The sequence below is a fragment of the Otolemur garnettii genome, unplaced genomic scaffold (assembly GCF_000181295.1).
Source record: "Otolemur garnettii isolate 467f Iridium unplaced genomic scaffold, OtoGar3 scaffold00018, whole genome shotgun sequence".
Taxonomy (NCBI): Eukaryota; Metazoa; Chordata; class Mammalia; order Primates; family Galagidae; genus Otolemur; species Otolemur garnettii.
Genome location: NW_003852413.1, coordinates 18956755 through 18974792, shown reverse-complemented (window position 1 = coordinate 18974792; position 18038 = coordinate 18956755). Strand labels below are relative to the sequence as shown.

Sequence of the window (18038 nt, the reverse complement as noted above, 5' to 3'; positions counted from 1 at the left end):
ACTTCCTTCCAAATCTTGAAAGTATGATGATATTTTTTTTTCTTTGAGACAGAGCCTCAAGCTGTCCCCCTGGGTAGAGTGCCGTGGCATAGCTCACAGCAACCTCCAACTCCTGGGCTCATGCGAGTCTCCTGCCTCTGCCTCCCAAGTTGCTGGGACCACAGGCACCCGCCATAACGCCTGGCTATTTTTTTTCGGTTGCAGCCATCATTGTTGTTTGGCAGGCCCGGGCTGGATTCCAACCCGCCACCTTAGGTGTATGTGGCTGGCGCCTTAGCCACTTGAGCCACAGGTGCTGAGCCAGTATGATGATATTTTAATGGGGATTGCATTGGATCTGTAGATTGCTTTGGAAAGTATAGACATTTTGACAGTGTTGATTCTTCCCAGCCACAAGCATGGTATGTTCTCTCGTTTGTTAATATCTTCTGCTATTTCTTTTCTTAGGGTTTCATAATTTTCTTTGTAGAGGTCCTGTACCTCTTTTGTTATTTATATTCCTAGGTATTTCATTTTCTTTGAGGCTACTGTAAAGGGAATCATGTCTTTGATTAGCTTCTCATCTGGCTGTTATTGACATATACAAAGGCTACTGATTTGTGGACATTGATTTTATATCCTGAGACTTTACTGTATTTTTTGATCACTTCCAGGAGTCTTGTGGTTAAGTCTTTGGGATTCTCTAAGTACCTTAAATGTCTTTTAATCCACAGGTTCCTCTTTGATTATTCTTTTTCTTTTTGTAGTTTATTACTGAATAAACCACATCATGTGTCCTGCAGACTATCCAGGGTCTGGATTTTGATGATTATAAATCCATGATACAGTTTAACACATTTCTCTGTCTTCTGTATTTTCTGAAATTTGATAGTTGAATCTAGAGACCTGCTCAGATTAAGAGTTGAGGTTTGCTTTTGTTTTCTTTTTTGGCAAGAGTAGGTCATAGTAGGTATTGTGTCTTTCCACAGTAGGGTGTATAAAGTCTAGTATCTTCTTGTTTGTGACATTAGCATCTGTTGGTGTTCAATGCCTCCACCCGCTAATTCACTGGGGTTAGAAAAGCAGTTTTTTGGTTTGAGGTTTTATTTTGTTTTTGAGACAAAGTCTCACTCTCTTGCCTGGCCTAGAGTATGGTAGCATCAACCTAGCTCTCAGCAACCTCAAACTCCTGGGCTCAGGTGATCCTCCTGCCTCACCTTCCTGAGTAGCTGGGACCACAGGTACTAGCCACCATGCCTGGTTAATTTTTTCTATTTCAAGTAGAGACGGGGTCTCCTCTTGCTTAGACTGATCTTGAACTCCTGAGCTCAAGGGGACCGCCCATTTCAGCCTCCTGGAGTGCTAGGATTATAGATGTGATAGGACTATAGGTATGGGCATGCTCATCCAGAATACTGGTCTTCTAATTCTATCCTTTCGTCTTCATTTGCTGGATTACTTCTATAAAGAGAAACGCCCCCTCAACAACTATTCAGTTGCCTGGGTATTATCTCATCATAGAAAGATTCTGGGTAAATGGGACCATCCCCCCCTCCAAGTGAGGACAGAGGTCAGAAGGAACTGTCACCAGCAGAACTGTCAGGTTGGTCCCAGTCGATCCACAGAATTATAATAAATAAAAAGTGGTTGTTGTAAGACCCTAAATCAGGCAGCAGGGGCCCTCTTCTCTCTTTACAGCCAGGCAGACCTGGTAGAATCTTCAACACAGGCAGATGACCAGGCTTAGGACCAAGGGTGTAGAGACTCATCCAGGCTTGCACATATGTGCATATAACCCAGGTCATGGGCATATCCTTTTTAAAAAACTTTATTCAAGTTAATATGAGGGAACAATAGTTAGATTACAGTGTTCTCACTTCCAGGGTAAAGTTCCATTTGTAGAAGAGCCCCTCACCAGGGGTGTGTTATACACCCTCACAATGTGCACATGAGGTGAGTTCCCCTCATGTGCTCCCTCCTTCTGCCATACATCCTCCTTCCTCCCCTCTCCTGCTTCCCAGGAGCAGAAGTAAAACTGGGCTATCTTAGTGTTTTATTGTTCTTACAAACATGTAATTGCTTAAATATTAATTTCATATTAGTATGGAGTACACTGGATATTTATTTTTACATTATTGTGATACTTTACTGAGAAGAATGTATTTCAGCTCCATCCAGGTAAATGTAAAAGTTGTAAAGCCTCCATCTTTTTTAATGGCTGTATAATATTCCATAGTATACATATACCACAGTTTTTTGATCCATTCATGGGTTGATGGGCACTTAGGTTGCTTCCACAACTTGGCTATTATGAATTGAGTTGCAATAAACAGTCAAGTGCAAATGTCTTTGTGGTAAAATGATTTTTGTTCTTCTGGGTAGATACCTAGTAATGGGATTATAGGGTCAAATGGAAGGTCTACTTTTAGATCTTTGAGGATTTTCCATACTTCTCTCCAAAAAGGCTGTATTAGTTTGCAATCCTACCAGCAGTATAGAAGTGTTCCCCTCTCTCCACATCCATGCCAGCATCTGGTGTTTTGGGACTTTGTGATATGAGCTAATCTTGCTGGGGTTAGGTGGTTTTGATTTGCATTTCTCTGATGATTAAAGACAATGAGCATTTTTTCATGTGTTTGATGGCCATTTGTCTGTTGGCCTTGAAGTTTCTGTTCAAATCTCTTGCCCACTTATAGAGAGGGTTGTTTGCACTTTTCCTGTTGTTTAATTTGAGTTCTCTGTAGATTCTAGTTATTAGGTCTTTGTGAGATTCACGACATGCAAAAATCTCCCATTCTGAGGGCTGTTTGCTCTGTTTGTGGTACTCTTAGCTGTGCAAAAGCTTTTTAGCTTAATCAAGTCCCAGTTATTTATTTTTGGTATTGCTGCAATTGCTGGGGGGGGGGTGTGTGTCTTCTTCGTAGAGTTTTTTCCCAGGCCAATATCTTCAAGTGTTTTGCCCATACGCTTTTCTAGAATTTATATTGTTTCATGTCTTAAATTTAAATCTTGTATCCAGCAAGAATCAATTTTTGTCAATGGTGAGAGGTGCGGGTCCAGTTTCAGTCTGCTGCATGTGGATAACCAGTTCTCCCTGCACCATTTGTTAAATAAGGATTCTTTTGGCATTGCATGTTTTTGTTAGGATTGGTGAAGATTAAATGACGATGTGTGGCTGAGTTCATCTCTAGATACTCTATCCTATTCTGTAGATCTATTTCTCTACTTTTGTATCAGAACTATGCTGTTTTGATCACTATAGCCTTGTAATATAACCTGAAGTCTGATAACGTGATGCGTCCAGAGTTGTTTTTATTTCTAAGAACTGTATTTGCTATTTGGGTTTTTTTTCTGGTTCCGTATGAGTCAGAGTACTATTTTTTCAAGACCTTTGAAGTATAACATTGGTGTTTTGATGGGGATTGCATTAAATCTATAGATTGCTTTGGGTAGTATGAACATTTTAACAATGTTTATTCTTCCCAGCCATGAGTATAGTGTGTTCTTCCATTTGTTGACATCTTTTGCTATTTCCTTTCTCAAAGTTTCATAGTTCTCTTTATATAGATCTTTCACGTCTTTTGTTAGATATATTCCCGGGTATTTCATCTTCTTTGGTGCTATTGTAAAAGGAATAGAGTCTTTGATTTTGTTCCTAGCTTGACAATTGTTGGTGCCTACGGAGGCTACTGGTTTGTGGGTATTGATTTTGTAACCTGAGACACTGCTATATTCCTTCATCACTTCTAGGAGCTTTCTAGTTGAGTCCCTGGGATTTTCCAGGTATAATATGTCATCTGTGAAGAGAGAGAGTTGACCTCCTCTGCCCCCATTTGGATTCCTTTGATCTCCTCCTCTTGCCTGATTGTGATGGCTAGGACTTCCAACACTATGTTAAATAGCAGTGGAGACAGTGGGCATTCTTGTCTGGTTCCAGATGTGAGTGGAAATGCTGTCAGTTTTACTCCATTCAATATGATATTGGCTGTGGGTTTGCTGTAGATAGCTTCTATCAGCTTAAGGAATGTTCCTTCTAAGCCTATTTTCTTGAGTACTTTTTATCATGAAAGGATGCTAGATATTGTCAAAAGCCTTTCCTGCATCAATTGAAAGAATCATATGGTCTTTGTTTTTGATTCTATTTATGTGATGCATTATATTTATAGATTTGCATATCTTTTTCTTTTTTGAGACAGAGCTCAAGCTGTCCCTCTGGGTAGAGTACTGTGGCATCACAGCTCACAGCAACCTCCAACTCCTGGGCTCAAGTGAGTCTCCTGCCTCAGCCTCCCAAGTAGCTGGGACCACAGGTGCCCACCACAACGTCCGGCCATTTTTTGGTTGCAGCCATCATTGTTGTTTGGCGGGCCTGGGCTGGATTCGAACCCGCCAACTTAGGTGTATGTGACTGATGCCTTAGCCACTTGAGCCACAGGGGCGGAACTGAGATTTGCATATCCTGAACCAACCTTGTGTCTCTGGGATAAAACCCACTTGATCATGGCATATAACCTTTTTAATGGGCTGTTGCATTCTGTTTGCTAATACCTCATTGAATATTTTTGCATTAATATTTGTTAATGATATTGGTCTATAGTTTTCTTTTTTTGTTGGGTCCTTTCCTGGTTTGGGGATCTGGGTGATATTTGCTTCACAGAATGTGTTGGGGGAGGATTCCTTCTTTTTCTATATTTTGGAAAAATTTATGCATTATAGCAATAGTTGCTCTTTGAAGGCTTGATTGAATTCTAGTGTGAAACCATCTGGTCCAGGGCTTTTCTTTTTTGGGAGATTTTGTATAATTGATGCTATTTCAGTACTTGATATTGGTCCATTCAAGATATTGAAATCTTTCTGGCTAAGTTTTGGAAGATACTATGCTTCCAGATATTGGTCCATCTCCTCTACATTTTCATATTTCTGGGAATAGAGTTTTTTGTAGTACATGGGGATATCCTTAAAGCAAATTCCTAAAAGTTCCTTGTGAGCAGTTCTAGTGTCTGCCAGCTGGGTCTTATATCCCTAACCTCAAGGCCCCAGGCTGGCCATCCAGCCTGGTCTCATTTCCTGCGATGTCTCCAGTGCTGATAACAGATGCTTGATGAAAGGTGCTGTTGTTCCCGTCTGACCTCTCCCTAGGAGCTGCTTTAGGCAGTGGGAAGGGAGAGAGGAAGCTGGCAGCAGAGGTCCTCAGGGAAACAACTGGAACAGGACCTGCCCCTGACCCTGGCAGGAGGCAGGCCCAGGATTTTAGCCCAACTAGCACAGAGGAGGGGAGGACCAGCAGGCGGCAGGATCCAGCCACTGAGCCATTGGGAGAGCAGAACTCCAGAGGCAGGATGGAGGAAGCCTGACCCTGCATCCTCACACTGGGCAGATGACCAAGGCAGGAACTCAGGCCCAAGGCTGAAGTCAGAAGTTGCCTGTGTCAGATAGGATTGAGTTGGTATAACATTAAAAAGCATGGCAGACCCTGAATATCATTGACTGAAGCAGGTTAGAAGTGCCTTTCTCTCATTTATAAGATGCCCTTAAGGAATTAGTCCAGAGCCAGCCGGGTGCTCTGTGGTGCAAAGACCATGACAGAGAAAGGACCTGGGCTCTGCTGTCCTCAAACACAACTTCCCCCTTGTGGTGCAATGTGGCTGCTGGAGTCAGCCTTTGCCTGCTGTATTCCATGAAGCAGGGAGAAGCAGGGGAACCAGGGGAAGACAGTGCTCTCCTTTTTCAAGGGCAATTCCCAAAATTGTGCTATTGGCCAGAACTGAGCCACACACCACAGCTAGCTGCAAAGAACAGCTGCAAGGGAGGATGGGAAATACATTTCCTATATCCATGGACCTGGCTAAAAACCAGAGCACATACCCCCACCCACACACACAACCGGCAACTCCAATTATGATACAAGGCAGAGCCCAGGTGCTATGTGGTGGCTGCTTACACCCCTGCTGCCCATGCTCCTGGCTTGAATGGTAGGGTCAGATGACTCCCACAGTGGGTAGGGAGCAGCTGTGGAGCCCAGCCACCAGGACTACCTGCCACTGAACAGTAGGCACTCCGTAGCTAAGCCCAGGAATAAGAGTCAGCAGTAAGAAAGCAGGTTAGTCTGCTCATCATCAAGGACAGACGCAGATTCAGAGGTCCACCCCTGCTGGATGCAGTGACAAGCATCCTTGAGATGATGCATCAGGGCTGCAGCCTGCCTTTTCCTGGGAGGCAGTGAAGTGGCTAATGATTCCTGCCTTTTTTTCTTTAGTTTGAAAAAAAATTTTTTTCTTGAGACAGAGTCTCAAGCTGTCCCCCTGGGTAGAGTGCCATGGCATCATAGCTCACAGCAACCTCCAACTCTTGGGCTCAAGCAATCCTCCTGCCTCAGTTTTTCTATTTTTAGTAGAGATAGGGGGTCTCACTTTTGCTCAGGCTGGTCTTGAACTCATGAGCTCAAGCTATCCACCTGTCTCAGTCTCCCAGAGTGCTAGGATTATAGGCATAAGCCACTGCTCCCAGCCTGAAAAAATTATTTAAATTTTTTTTTTTTTTTTTACTGTAAGCTGGGCATGTGGGCTCACATTGTAATCCTAGCACTCTGGAAGGACAAGGCGAGTGGATGCCCTGAGCTCAGAAGTTCCAGGCCAGCCTGAGCAAGAGCAAGATCCCATCTCTACTAAAAATAGAAAAACTAGCCAGGCCTTGTGGCAGGTTCCTGTAGTCCCAGCTGCTCAGGAGGCTGAGTCTGAGGCAAGAGGATGGCTTGAGTCCAAGAGTCTGAGGCTGCTGTGAGCTATGATGATGCCACAGCATTCTACCCAGGGTGACAGAGTGAGACTCTGTCCCTCCCCCCCCCCAATTTTTTTTGGCTTAGCACCCATAGGTCAGTGGTTAGGGCACCAGCCACATACTGAGGCTGGCGGGTTGGAACCAGGCCTAGGCCTGCTAAATAACAATGACAACAACAACAAAATAGCTGGGTGTTGTGGCAGGCACCTGTAATCCCAGCTACTTGGGAGGCTGAGGCAAGAGAATTGCTTACACCCAAGAGTTTGAGGTTGCTGTGAGCTGTGATGCCACAGCACTCTACCAAGGGTGACAATAACAATAATAATATATATTATATAGTAAGAAAATAAATAACAATTTTTTTACTGTAGAATAACATGCATAGAGAAAAGTACATAAGTCGTAATTGTGCAACTCAATGATTTTTAACAAAAAATGAACACAGCCAGCATCCAGATCAAAAATTAGAACATTACCAGAACCTCAGAAGCTCCCTGACCCTCTTTCTGTTTACCACCCCCTCTTCACCTTCCCACCCTCCCTACTCCTCAACCCCCACACCCCAACCAGCATTTTAAAAACTTTTTCAGGTGGTTCCAAGGTAGAGTCACTGTTGAGAATCACCAGTTTTGTAACAGTGGCTGCATATCTGCATATTAGAATCTACTGGGGAGCGTCAGCCTTTTGAAGCAGAGGAGGGAGCAGAGATAGCTAAGAAGGTGGTGTGGTGTCTGCCACAGGATCCTGATTTGGTCACCTGCTCAGGAGTCCAGGTGAGTTGAGCTGCTTGTGACATACCAGCCAAGTGGCCTTGAAGGAGTTCCTTCACCTCTGTAAGCCTGGCCTGTGAAATGGGACACTATTGCCTGCTTGCAAAGTTGAGGCTGATCAATAGAGGCTGCCAGCCCAGACACACATAGGGACTCCTGACATATGGCAGCTACTATTGTCTTTCTTCTTTTTTTTTGAGATAGAGTCTCACTATGTCACCCTTGGTGGAGTGCCTTGATATCACAGCTCACAGCAACCTCAAACTTTTGGGATTAAGCAATTCTCTTGCCTCAGCCTCCCAAGTAGCTGGGACTACAGGCACCCGCCACAATGCCACAATTTTTTTGTTGTAATTGTCATTGTGGTTTAGCAGGCCTGGGCCTGGTTTGAACTGTTCAGCCCCAGTGTATGTGGCCAGCACCCTAACCACTGAGCCACAGGCTCCAAGCCACTATTGTCTTTCTTATTAAAAGCCAGCAGATGGGACCCAATCTGGGGCTAAAGGATTCAGGATGGATGTCTTGATGAGAGGGTCAACAGGTTGCCTCAATGAGAAGCCAGGGTGTTTCTAGAGAGGATGGGAAAATTCCAGAGACAGCAGAGATTTCAAGCCAAGGGGGATAGCCGGAGGGACCAGTGTCCATGGGTGAACTTGGGCAAGCCCAGCTTGGGCAAAGCCAAATCCTCCTTCAGCAAGACCAGCAAGACACTGACTGGCTGCAGACTCTGGCTCTGAGAGCTGCTTATAAAGAAGGAAGCAACCTTTGTTGAGCACCTACTATGTGTCAGACAGGGCACAGACATTCATACCTTGAGTCCTGTGGGGCAGGCAAACTAATCCCTTTTAACGGTTGAGGAGCCTGAGGCTTAGAGGCTGCCGCGTTTCGCACACCTGGGGGCGTGCTGTGTACACTAAAGACCTGCCACAACTTGTGTGATTAGGTATTCATCTCTAATTTCCCCCCAAATGAAAAACATGTGGCTTTTTAAGCTTTCGACTACTTTCACCTTTCTTGTCCTTATTACAGGATAGACTGTTAATCATAGCACATCTAGAAAATACAGATAAGCAAAAAGAAAAAAGTCAAAATCCCCATCCTCCAGAGAGGCAGCTGTCAATGTTTCAGCATATGAGCCTGTGCACGGGCGTGTGTGAGTGTCGAAAGTTACCAAAGAGGAGTCACATGATACACATTGTTCGATAATCTGCATTTTTCTTCACTTAATAATATATAGGAACCACCTTTCTGTGTCACTGAATATTCTTCTCTCCTGCAGACCTGTCATGCTCAACCCTGAGCCTCTCAGTCCCACCCTCACCTGACCACTCCTCTCTTTTGTCCACTCTCAGTGGAAGCCAGAAACCCAGGGGCCTCCGTCAGGCCCGCGGGCTCTGGAAGCTCCAGCCCCTTCCCATCTCCTCTTTTCTTGCCTTAGTTCCCCCCTCAGCATTACCTTTTGAAAAATTGAGATGAAATTCACACAACATGCAATTAACCATTCGAAAGTGGTTAATTTATTGGCGAGTCCGTTCACACTGTGGTACAACCCCCACTTTGGCCTAGTTCCAGAATGTTCTATCACTGTAAAACGAAACCTTGTATCTATTAAGCAGTTGCTCCCCATTCATCTCTCTCCCCAGCCCCTGGCAACCACCAATCTGTGTTCCATCTTTATGGATTTACCTATGCTGGATATTTCATATAAATGGAAAACTTTGAAAAAAATATTGTATCCTTTTATATCTGGGGAACTGTAAAGGCCAGACTGACCGTGTGCCTCCCCTCTGACTTGGATAAAGTCCTGAGTGTCCTGTTGCCCCCTCACTTCTTCAGGGTTCTCTTCTGACCCTGCTCCCTACTGCCTTCCCATGCTTGGTTCCCTGCAAATATTGTCATCAGCTCCTCTGGCCTCTGAGCCATTGCAAATGCTGTTCCTCTGTGGGGCCGCCCTTCCTACCTTCTGGTCTGACCTGTCCTACTTCCCTTTTCCAACTCAGCTCTCCCTGCCACTGCTCCCCCAGCACATCACAGATGCTTGAAGGTAGCCAGGATCGCTGTGTCCAGGACAGTGGGAAAGGGAAGCTGACCCATGTGGAATGCAGTTAGATTACATCTCCTTCTCTGCAGTCTCATATGTTCCCCACAGTGTCTGAGCTAAACAGGGAACCACCAACTCACCCGAGCCCTGTCATTAGGAGTTGGCATCTTGCTACGTTCTCCTGTTGTGATGGCTGGCAGTGAGGCTGGTGCACAAATGGGCAACACAGAAGGATCTTTCTCTTCCCTTTTCCTTCCTCCAGGCTCCTTCTTTCTACTCGGGAAGCCAGATGCTTTAGAGTTTAATTACATGCTGCAGTTGGAAGCACAGAATGTCAGAGCTGGAAAGGAAGGACCTTATTATAAATAATAGCTACTAGCATTTATTGAGCACTTACTCTGAGCCAGGCACTGCGCCAGGCCCGTTTCCAGGCATTACCTCATTTAACCCCCCAACAAATCTCCCAGACAGGTGCCATCACCACCCTCGTTCTGCAGGGAAGGAAGCCTCCACTTAGGGAGGCTACAGAGCATTTCCCAAACTGTGCTGAGTGGCACAGGGGGGCACAAGGTGGTTGTGAGAAGCTGGGGAGAGAGATGAATGGGGAGCAACTGCTTAATAGATATGAGGTTTCCTTTTGGAGTGATGGAACGTTCTGGAACTAGGCAGAAGTGGGGGTTGCACCACATTGTGACTGGACTCCTTGCCAATAAATTAACCACTTTCAAATGGTTAATTGCATGTTATGTGAATTTCATCTCAATTTTTCAAAATATTAATTGGTGTTAGTGAAAACGTTTCCAGTTGTCAAATGCTGCATCCTGCATTCCCCACCCAACCTGGGGACTTCACAAGGCACACCCACATGGTAAAGGTCCTGAGAAGTCCTGCAGCAAAGCGACCTGTGTAGGTCAGTGTCTCTGCTGTCACAGACCTCACAAAATTACTGACCCAGAGAGCACAGATACTGGGGAATGCAGGTACTGACCCCCCTCTTCATTTAAAGATGAGCACGCAGAGACCCAGGCAGCACTTTAGGGGCAGATCAAGCCCAGTCCTTGGGCCCCAGGCTCTCTGCAGCCCACAGGAAGCAGAGAGCAGAGGAAGGCAGATGATGGCCCATATGGCCAGCTACCTGTTTTTGTAAATAATGTTGTATTGAAGATTTTTTCTAATCAAGCTCCCTCGGTTAATGGATGTGTCAATCAGAGCCCATAGAGGACAGTTGACTTGTCCAAAGTCATACAGCCAATTGGGGCAGAGGCAGAAATAGACGCCAGATCCTGAAATCCTGATATTCTCTTGGGGTGTAAAATTCCACAATAGCTGAGATCCCTGTGACACTGCTCCACTGTGTAGTGTCTGCACAAGCACTGTCCCCTTTCTGCTACATGAGATACCCCCCCACCACACACACACACACAGAGACACACACTGCCTAAAGCCACCTTGGTCTGAACTGCCTGGGAGCCTCCCTCTGTCTTCTACCCTCTGAGGGCAAACTGAGCAGGAGCCACCCCCAAGTCTCTCAGTAAGCAATGGCTGAACGAGGCAATCGTGTTTACCTCAATTCTGTACCAGATGCACCAAGATGTCATTAACTTCCTCACCATCCATGTGAAACGTGAGATCACTGGGACCGGAATTGGGCAAATGGGCAGAAGGCAGCCTTTGACCGTTCCAGGAAGAGTTTGCCAAACAAATGAATAGTGTAAACAGGGTCCCAGGAGGGTTGTTTGAAACCACTTCAAAAAACAAATGATGTTCAAGGGCTCCTGGGCCTCCCCGAAGAACAACTATCATATAATTATGTTTTTCTGAGCGGGGTGGTTACAGTTGAACATGCAAATAAAATCATTCGTATCTCTTCATTAAAATGACTTATGCAAAGAACACTTTATTGACATTGTTTAAAATGCAATTTAAAATATCTCCACATTTAGGCATCTTTGTTCTGACAGGCCTATCTAGCAAGTGGCACTAATTAGGGAGGTTTATTAACCTCAGGATATGGCACAGGGAGACTTCTCACTGACTCTGGATGGCCAGGGCACACCAGAGAGCCAAAGGTTCATCTGGAAACAGTTGCAGGGACAGCAGCGCATAAAGCCTCCGGGTGGTGGCTCTTCCTGGGGCAGCCAGACTGCCCAGATGGCCCTTCCAGAGCCAGGAGATGCAGACTTGTCCCTGAGGTGGAGGGTAAAAATAGTCCCGTGTGGGTGGCAGCTGGGCCCAGAGGCACTGGCTTCCCTGTATCTGGAGGCTGGGGGTGGGGGTGGGGCAGACAGTTGACAGGCTCCTCCTTGGGGGTCTAGGATGCCTCTCCCAAGCCCTAGGGGCAGCAGGGTCTTTCCCTAACAAAACAGTACCCCCACCCAAGCCCACATCCACAGTGTTAAGTGTTTGAGCTCTGCAATAACATAGCTAAGAATTTAAATCCTGCCTGTGCTAGTTACCAGCTCTGTGACCTGGGGTGAGATGTGTCTTCTTTCTGAGCCTCTATTTTCTCATCTGTCAAATGGGGTTAATGATTTCTTTCTACAAGGCTTGCTGTGAAGATTAATAGAAATGATAGCTAACTCATTTCACTCTGCAACTTCATTCTTCTGTCCTCCCTTCTAGCAATTGCTCACCTTCTGGCACATTCATGAAGACACTCAAGCAGCCCCATGGAGAAGTCCAAGGGCAAGGGAAAGAACTTCGGTCCCCCCTGCCAACAGCCAATAAGGAACTGAGGCCACCTGTCGACAACGCAGGGAGGGAGTCAGTCCCCTTAGAAGCCTGTCCTGGCTCCCTGGTCAGGCCTTACAGAGGCTGTGACCCTGGCTGACACCTTGATGGCAACCTCATGAGAACTCCTGAGCCACAGCCACCCAACCAGCTTCTTCTGGATTCCTAGCCCCCAGAAACTGTGGGATAATAAATGTCCTTTCTGTATCAGAGTATATGTGACAGAGCAATAAGAAACTACTGACTTACCTTTCAGCATTATTATAAGAATGAAGAGTTAGTACACATCAAAGTGCAACCAGACTCGCTGGGACCAGAGGCTCCAGAAAGGGCAGGGGCAGAAAGCAGAGGCACTTGAAGCTGGCACCAAGTGCAGGAGTGTGACAGACTGAATATGCAAATGGACAACGGCCAGGACATGTATCAAAACAGAACTCTGACCTGAAACCCACAGCAGCAGCCACTCAGGAAGCCAAACAACAGCCCCTGTGGCAATCAGCCCCAAATGGCCAGGACTTGATCATAACTGACAGCTTCCCTAATTTTGTCCCCATGCCAATGTTGGACAAACTAGAGAAAGCCAAATATGTTCCCCTCACCAACCACATGGGTCGCCCCTTTTTTAGTAAGCCCACTTACAGTTCCCCAGGCCAGCAGCCTCCAATCAGGGCACACCTGGAACCATCCTGCCCTTTCCCCTGTAAAGCTGTCTCCTCTTTGAGTCTCTGTGAACTTCAAGTGACCGTGGCTGACTGCTTCACTGTAGCAAGCTCTGAATAAATGCCTTCACTCCTCTCATCTGGGTGGTCTTTATTTCCATTAGCCCAAGTTCTCTCTCTCTCAAAGGAAACATCTTCTCTGCCCTCTTCCCTTCTGCGACCCCAGGTATCAGAGAAGCCAGCTCAGAGATGATGGAAGGGAAGGGGACAGGAATAATTCAGGGTGTCGTTTTGGAACAGGATACATCTGGGCTCGAATTCTAGCTCTGATGATCTTGGGTAAGTCAATTAAACACTGTGAGTCTCTGTTTCCTCACATCAAGGGGCGCTCCCCCTGAAACAAGGGCCCGTGAGAGAATCAGTGAAGTAACGCATTTAACGCACTGAACATATCATAGGTGCTTAGCAGAGGAGGGACCAGCACTGCACCCCCTCCTCAGAGCTCGCTGGAGGGGGCAGGCCCCTGCACTGCTCTCTTACACCCACTCCTTCTCTTTGCAGCAGGCAGCCTGACTTCAGCTGAATGGGAGTCAAGTCTAGGGTTTATCCAAGGTCCAGGATTGCTTTCAGGAGAAGGATGGGCAAAGAACATACCTGAACTTTTCTCTGAAGAAATCCCACGGACCCAAAGCAGAAGACAAAATGTTCAGACCAGCGACCTGCTATCTCCTGGGTGGTCAGGGCAGGAGGACTCCTGCCCGGAAAACTATGCATGCCCTTGGGCTAGGCCAGATTTCCCAGGGCTGAGAAAATGACCCAGGTCATTTCCTAATCTGGGTGTGTGCATGCATCTATGTATGTATTTCTTCATCTTTTGTGTGTGTGTGTGTGTGTGTGTGTGTTTTGTTTGTTTGTTTGTTTGTTTGAGACAGAGCCTCAAGCTGTCCCCCTGGGTAGAGTGCCATGGCATCACAGCTCACAGCAACCTCCAACTCCTGGGCTCAAGCGAGTCTCCTGCCTCCGCCTCCCAAGTAGCTGGGACCACAGGCGCCTGCCACAACACCCGGCTATTTTCTGGCTGCAGCCGTCATTGTTGTTTGGCGGGTCCGGGTTGGGCATTCGAACCTGCCACCTTAGGTGTATATGGCTGGCGCCTTAGCCGGTTGAGCTATAGGCGCTGAGCCTATTTCTTCATCTTTAAAAGGAGAATTATTGAATATATGTGTATTTGTGTGTGTGGGGGGGAAAGTATCTTAGTATTTTCTGCCTCTATAACAATACACCAAAGTGGGCAATTTATAAATAATAGCAATTTATTTTTCACAGTCCTGGGGACGGAGAAGTCCAAAATTAAGCAGCCATCATCTGGTGAAGACCTTCTTTCTATGTAGTGATATGGCAGAAGGGCAAGAGAGAGGAGAGAGAGGAACCCACTCCCGAGATAATGGCATTAATCCACTCACAAGGCAGTGCTCCTCCCCAAACACTCCCCATTAGGTCCCACCACTGCCCAACCCCACCACATTGGGGATCAAGTTATCAACACATGAACTTTGGAGGACACATTCAAATCCCAGCAGGGGGCAGGGGCTCTGTGATGCTTGCTGCTTGCGTCCAGGGGCATCCTGATCTCCTCATGCCAAATTTCCAGCCTCGAATTCAAGTCTCTAGCCAACATCACTTATTGCCTGGAAGCAGGGACTAAGTGCTTTCCTCACTTTCCCACATTAATCAAAGAATAAAAATTAGCACAGGGGTGAGAAACGATACCCCACCCATCAACCCACAGATTTTTGAAATAATGACAATAACTAGGATAAAAGTGACACTCTCCTCCCCACAGGTACTGGTAAACTGGTACAAACAGGTACATTTCTGGAAGGTGAGTTAGTAGGACGTACTTTGTGATTCTGCAGGTCCAGTTTTCAAAATACAATCGAATTTTTAAAAAATCACAGTTTCTGCATGAAGACTTCACTTACGTGGCTCTTTATGATAACATTATTCTGGTGGAAAAAAAAAAAAAAAGACGATTCACATATCCAAAAACAGAAACCAGGGTTAAATAACTTGTCCATACCTTGAAATACTATATGTCGCCAAAAAATGATCAGTAGTTTGAGATCACCAGGGAACTGTTAGAAAGGAGCATTCTAGGGCCCCACCTCACACCTACAGTTTTAGAAACTCTGGCTGAGGCTCAGGATTCTGGGTTTAAACAAACCTTCCAGAAATTCAGAACCACACTTGTAGATGATTGTCACTGGGAACAATAAACTGTTAAATGACAAAAGGTCACACAGCAGCACGTACACAAAGCAGTCTGCATGAGCAGCGCGTCCTCATTGCTAACATAGGCGTATAGAGAGACGCACAAATTAGAATGAGGCCTGGAAGAGTTTGCACCAAGGGGATAATATCCACACTCTGGGTGGTAGGATTATGAGGCTGTAGATTTTTTCCATTTTGCTAATCCATGTTTAACTAGTCTACAATGACTATTGTAGTCTAGTTGTAGACTTTTTGTAAAAAGGAAAAAAAAATACAATAATTTTTTTTATTAAAAAACAAAACAAAACATAAGGCCAGGTTAGGAGTGGGATGTAGGTGAGGTGGCAGAGAGCACTCCTCACCGTGACAGTCTCTAGCCAAGGAAAAGCTGGGAGGCAGGACAGCCTGGGTGACCCAGGGCCACCGCCAAAAGGAGTGGGCAACCCCTCTGATGTCTAGGAAGGTTTACGAGGTCTTAACTACAGAGCGGAGAAGAGATTCACTGCAGACTTTTGTGAGAACCGAACTGCTAAGAGCACCAATTCCTGGAATGAGCACCTTGGGGAGATTTTCTAGCCCGGAACAGATAGCGGACGCCAGGAGGGGGTTGAGCTTCGCCAGCCAAAGGTCAGGGGTTCGCCCGGGTCTCCAGACCCCTTCCGGCCCCGGGACTCCCTGTACCCCGAGCTCCCTGCGGAATTCCTACCCACGGAGGCGCCGCTGGGGACGGCGGGGCGGGGCCGGGCGGTTGCTAGGGGAGGGGCGGCCCGGCGGGCGAGGAAAGGAGCCGGCAAACGCGACGCGCGCTCTGTTCTCCTGCTCCAGCTCCCGCGCCGCCTGTTGCTACTCTGTACCTCCTCTTCTTGCCGGGTGCCCAGGGTAGGTGGCCCGAGAGTGTGCCGGAGCCCAGGCAGCCTCCCGCCTTCCTCCCCTTCCGGCTCACGAGTCCCTCGGACTGCCCGGAGCGTCCCGGAGAGCGCGGACTACAGCGAGCTCCCGGAGCGCGGCGGACTGCGCGCCCAGACCCCAGGCGCCGCACGGCGATGAACGTGACCTTCCTGAACCACAGCGGCTTGGGGGAGGTGGGCGGCGTGGGCGCCAGCTCCGGGGACGTCTTGGGTAATCGCAGCCACGGGCTGGGCACGTGGCTGGGCTGCTGCCCCGGGGGTGCACCGTTGGCTGCCAGCGACGGTGTCCCCGCGGGGCTGGCACCGGATGAGCGCAGCCTGTGGGTGTCGCGCGTGGCGCAGATCGCAGTGCTCTGCGTGCTGTCGCTCACTGTGGTCTTCGGCGTTTTCTTCCTGGGCTGTAACCTCCTCATCAAGTCGGAGAGCATGATCAACTTTCTGGTGGAGGAGCGCCGGCCCTCCAAGGATGTGGGCGCCGCCATCCTGGGGCTCTACTGAACGCCGCCCTGGCTCATCCGCGCCAGCGCCGCCGCAAGGAGAAGGACAAGGGAGACTAGGACTCGCGTCCCCCTCTCTGGGCTCTGCCGCCACCTCCAGGCAGGTAGCTCAAGGGGCAGCGACGTGCCTTGGGGCGTCCAGGCTTGGGGACACAGCGGTACTCGCGGCGACGGCGCGGGAAGGGACTTCCATGCCGGGCTCGGTCCTCTGTGCGCTAAAGCGTTGGAGGGTGGGAGGTTGGGGGATGAGGGTTCTTACCAGTTTTATATATTAAAAAAAAAGTTCTGGGCAGTGGGAGTGGGTATGGAATGCAATCTGGGGCCCAGGTCGCTAGCGTGGGGGTTTTATGTGTCTTTCGATAGGTGTAGTGCAGGGGCGGGTTCCAAGCAGGGTGGAAGGAGCATGGTTGAAGATCTGGAGAATCCGAGTCGCTCAGGCGCTTGTTTGGCCTGATTTTGCAATTGGATAGATATCTTGTAATAAAACTGCAATCTGAGAGCTTCAGGTTTCAACTTCCCACCCGCCCGCGCGGGCATATGCCTGTGTGTGTGTGCGCGCGCGCACGCGAATGCACCCGCGTGTGTTAGGGCGTGTGTTGGCAGGGCAGAGGGAGGGAGGAGTGGCGTGTACCCTAGTGGCGGGCACTTTGAGCCCGCTGGGAAGAATTTAGCCCCCTGTGGGCACACCAGCCTAGGGAGCTTTTCAGCGCTGCACGCTGGGCCAGACCGGAGTGCAGGGATGGTACAGAAACTGTTTTCCATGCCAGCAGAGGAGGCAGGTCCTGTGGGGCATCCAGCTGGTGAGATTAATTAAACCATTGGAAATTTGAGTCTTCTGTGAGATGAAATAAAATCAGTGAGTTGAGTCCAAAAGAAGGAAAACAGTAAAATTAGATCAAGATAGTGAACAAGGAAAATTCAGTTCAGCACAGGGAGAAAATCTAGATCCAGTTAAAAATATTGTAAAGCCAAAAGCCCCACCTAAGGGCTTGTAGGGGGCCACCCGTAGAATAGGTGAGTAGGGGAAGAATTTCCATTATTGCTTCTGGGAGAGGGGGCGCCTTTTTGTGGTGAGGAGGGGCCCAGGGTGAAAATGACCTCCCAATTCAAGTGTCTTCTGGGGTCTTGGAACTTCCCATTACCAGATGCTCCCACCTGCCCCCATACCAGCCACTTCTCAGCAGGTGCTAACTTCTCTTAGCCTGAGGCAGGGAGAACCTTGGCACTCACCAACCAAAGGGAAGGGGTGGCTCTTCCCAAGCTCTGGAGCCAGGGTGTGGGAGGAGAGAAGGCTGGATTTTGTGGCCTCTGCCTACACCCGTTAGGCCTAGTGCCCAGGCCACTCCGGCACACTGATACTTGGAAGACTGGGGGAGTGCACTAATGGGTTTCTCCCTCTCTTCCTG

General features: G+C 47.8%; 1 protein-coding gene across 1 annotated transcript; it reads left to right on the top strand.

Annotated features, from left to right (window-relative positions):
• The first annotated feature begins 16270 nt into the window (after positions 1-16270).
• On the top strand, positions 16271-16657 carry RPRML (reprimo like). Its single transcript, XM_003786239.3, has one exon. The coding sequence runs from the start codon at positions 16271-16273 to the stop codon at positions 16631-16633; it is 363 nt and encodes a 120-aa protein (XP_003786287.1). The 3' UTR covers positions 16634-16657.
• Positions 16658-18038: the final 1381 nt, after the last annotated feature.

Coding starts and splice junctions, on each gene's coding strand:
- RPRML (XM_003786239.3), top strand. CDS start 16,271: ATGAACGTGACCTTCCTGAACCACAGCGGCTTGGGGGAGGTGGGCGGC.